The sequence below is a fragment of the Hipposideros armiger genome, unplaced genomic scaffold (assembly GCF_001890085.2).
Source record: "Hipposideros armiger isolate ML-2016 unplaced genomic scaffold, ASM189008v1 scaffold_335, whole genome shotgun sequence".
NCBI lineage: Eukaryota > Metazoa > Chordata > Mammalia > Chiroptera > Hipposideridae > Hipposideros > Hipposideros armiger.
This window is the reverse complement of record NW_017731685.1, coordinates 764,681-767,565: the sequence shown is the minus strand read 5'-3', so window position 1 is coordinate 767,565 and position 2,885 is coordinate 764,681. Positions and strand designations below refer to the sequence as shown.

Sequence of the window (2,885 nt, the reverse complement as noted above, 5' to 3'; positions counted from 1 at the left end):
TTTTCACCCTCCCCAACTGAAACTTGGTATCTATTAAACTATTAAAGAATTATTCCCCATTTCACACCTGCCTATGTCGGCCCCTGGTAATCATTTTTTTTTTTTTTTTGTAATCTGTGTGATTTTGACTTCGTAGCAATCCCATATAAGGGGAATCATATAATATTTGTTCTTGTGTGACTGGCTCCTTTCACTTGGTATAATGGCCTCAAGATTCAGTTGGCCATGTTGTAGCATGTGTCAGAATTTCATTGCTTAAAACATCTTTTGGGCATGACACAGCAGCATGGAAACAAGAGAGTTGCTTCAGTTTTCCCTCTTCTCCTTGAAATGGCTTTGGAAAATGGGACCATTAGAAAATCAACAAGCTGACGGTCCAGTGGTTCATTCTTTCCCTCTTATTATTTTATTTCTTAATCATCACAGATTGAAATTGCTCAGAAGCATCCTGATATCTATGCAGTTCCGATCAAAGCCCCCAAGCCAGACCCTGGCCTGCCCCAATACACAAGGTAAGGGCTGCTTGGCAGGTACAGATCTACAAGAGGGGCTTACCTAGGACTTGGACTCCTAAGAAAGAATTTTTTTCACCTATATTTCAAAGTAATAAGATTTTTTTTTTATTCCTGATTAACCTTATTCATTTAGACAAATTTAATTGTAAAGATAACAGAATCAAAATTTCATGGTAAATTTGCTTGTGGGCTAAAACTCTGACAAAATGTAATCATTGACATTTCAAGTCAGTCCCCTTTGACACATCGGAGCACAGATATGTTAAATTGTGTTAGGATAGCACAGGAGCAAAATTGCTGGGGCCTAGCCCTGTTTTGTTGCTACTGTTTCCTGGCTTTTAGCCAAGCTCCTTAATTCGTTTCCATCACTTAGCATAGTCAGGCCACTTGTGCTGAACTGTGGTCTGAAGGGAAGGTGACAATCCATTGACCGGTATTGGTAAGATGCTGCATTTTAAAAATGCCACATAAGCACTAGGAATTACCACAGCATCTCCCTGTTGAGGTTTTACACTGGATCATTTCCTGCTTCCGAGAATAGTAAAAACAAATAAATAAATCACATTTCTTGTGGCTGTTTTGACTGGAAGCTAGAGTCTAGTTTTACAGCAATAGAAAACGAGGGGTAAGCTTCTCTACCAATTGAACAGTGCCACTTATGCCAATGTACTTAGGCCCCCCTGCCACACCCCGGTCTAGCTAGGGAATTCTTAGGTTAGGGAGCACCCTGATGGCTCCCCCCTTTACTACCCAGGTGGGCATCAGCCTTGACCTATTACTCCCATCCCCACTCGCATGACTGTGAAACTGAAGTGGGGCCAGGAGTGTCCCTGGTTTGTCAGCAGAGTGTGGCTCAGGGGTAAGCGATCTTGGGTGATGGCCCACGGTGCTTTTAGCCCTCTCATTTTTTTTTAGTTCCAGACCCCCTGAGCCACAGAAAGGTCCTTCTAGACTCTATCAAGATGCCAGAGGAAGTTATGGCAGTGATGCGGAGGAGGAAGAATACCGCCAACAGCTATCAGAACACTCAAAGCGTGGTTATTATGGCCCGCCTTCCCGGTACCGGGACACAGAATTGTAGATTTCTGAGAATTGACTTATGTACCTGCTGCCACCACCTCAGAGCGGCTCTGCTGCGGAGCCACGGGATGGTTCTTTCCGATTAAAATGCACTGTGGAAATGTGGGACCTGAGCCCCCAGCTAGGGGACAGCCAATGCAAATTCCGAACTGAAGGCTCTATTTTTGGACTGGGTCTGGGGAGATTATGGCCTTTTTGCTCAGAATTCAGAGAAACACTACAGTTTGACACTGTTACCTGCTTCAGTGGACCAAAATCTGTATTAATTCTGTTTGCGTATTTTTAACATGTATATTAAGAAATAATAACTATTTTTCCTCATTAATAGCTGTTTTTCAAGGACTGTTTCAATGTGAGACAGAATGTAAAAAAAAAAAAAAGGAATAAAAATACTGTCAGACTTCAGCTAAATTCAAAGAAATATTTTCTTACAACTCGAAGTGCCTTTGATGAGAAGTGTCTTAAATTTTCTTCCTTTGATGCTTTATGCAAAGCCATAATGGACTAAAACCTTTTGACTAAATTTTTATACCAGTTTAATAGCTATGGTTTCCTCTGCACTGTGTCATCTTTTCAAGGCCTATGTCTTTGTAATATTTTCCCACAAATTTTGTCTGTATATATAAGAGCCATTCTTGGTAGTTTGGCTATGAGTGCTAAACAGCTTGAAGACCAAGATATTGGTATAGAAATTTTGTTTGTATAAAACTATGTGCTCCACAAAAGCAGATACTCGAGAAAAACCACATTTTATTTCCAAAAGTGTGTGTGTTGACAACAGTTTTATAATTTAATAAAAAGGAGGACATTGCAATCAATTAATTTGCTTTGTGTTGGATTTCTACACTAATTCCTATTTTTCAATGCAACTTTTATTTCAGTTACTCATCATAAAAGTGAGAACATGCCCATTGCTGAACATTGGAAAATGGAGACATAGGAAAAAACAAAATAAAAATTACCCATAATCCCATTTTTCATAATTTTGGTGCATTTCCTCCAATTATACCAAGGTGCCAAAAAAATGTATACACATTTTAAAAATGGAAAAGAACTATTAAAATGACACTGATGGTAACCACTTTGAGCACCTCTTATAACTGCCAAAGTCAAAAGTGACTTGTAGCCATCTTTTGTTATTGGTGTATATGAGTATTACAATTTTAATACAGTTTTTTCCTTTCTTAAAACATGTATACATTTTTTTTTGGCACTCGGCATATTTGTGGATGTCTGTGTGTATTACATTTGGGGTAAACTGTGTTTGCAGTTTCTTAGCTTTTCTATTTA

The 2,885-nt window shown here is 39.0% G+C and overlaps 1 protein-coding gene across 1 annotated transcript in view; it reads left to right on the top strand.

Annotated features, from left to right (window-relative positions):
- TJP2 (tight junction protein 2) overlaps positions 1-2,413 on the top strand; it is a 119,525-nt gene extending 117,112 nt beyond the window's left edge. Inside the window, exons 20-21 of the mRNA XM_019661087.1 lie at positions 427-512; positions 1,431-2,413. Coding sequence (XP_019516632.1) covers positions 427-512; positions 1,431-1,596 — 252 coding nt within the window. The 3' untranslated portion in view covers positions 1,597-2,413. The remainder of the gene's footprint in view (positions 1-426; positions 513-1,430) is intronic.
- Positions 2,414-2,885: the final 472 nt, after the last annotated feature.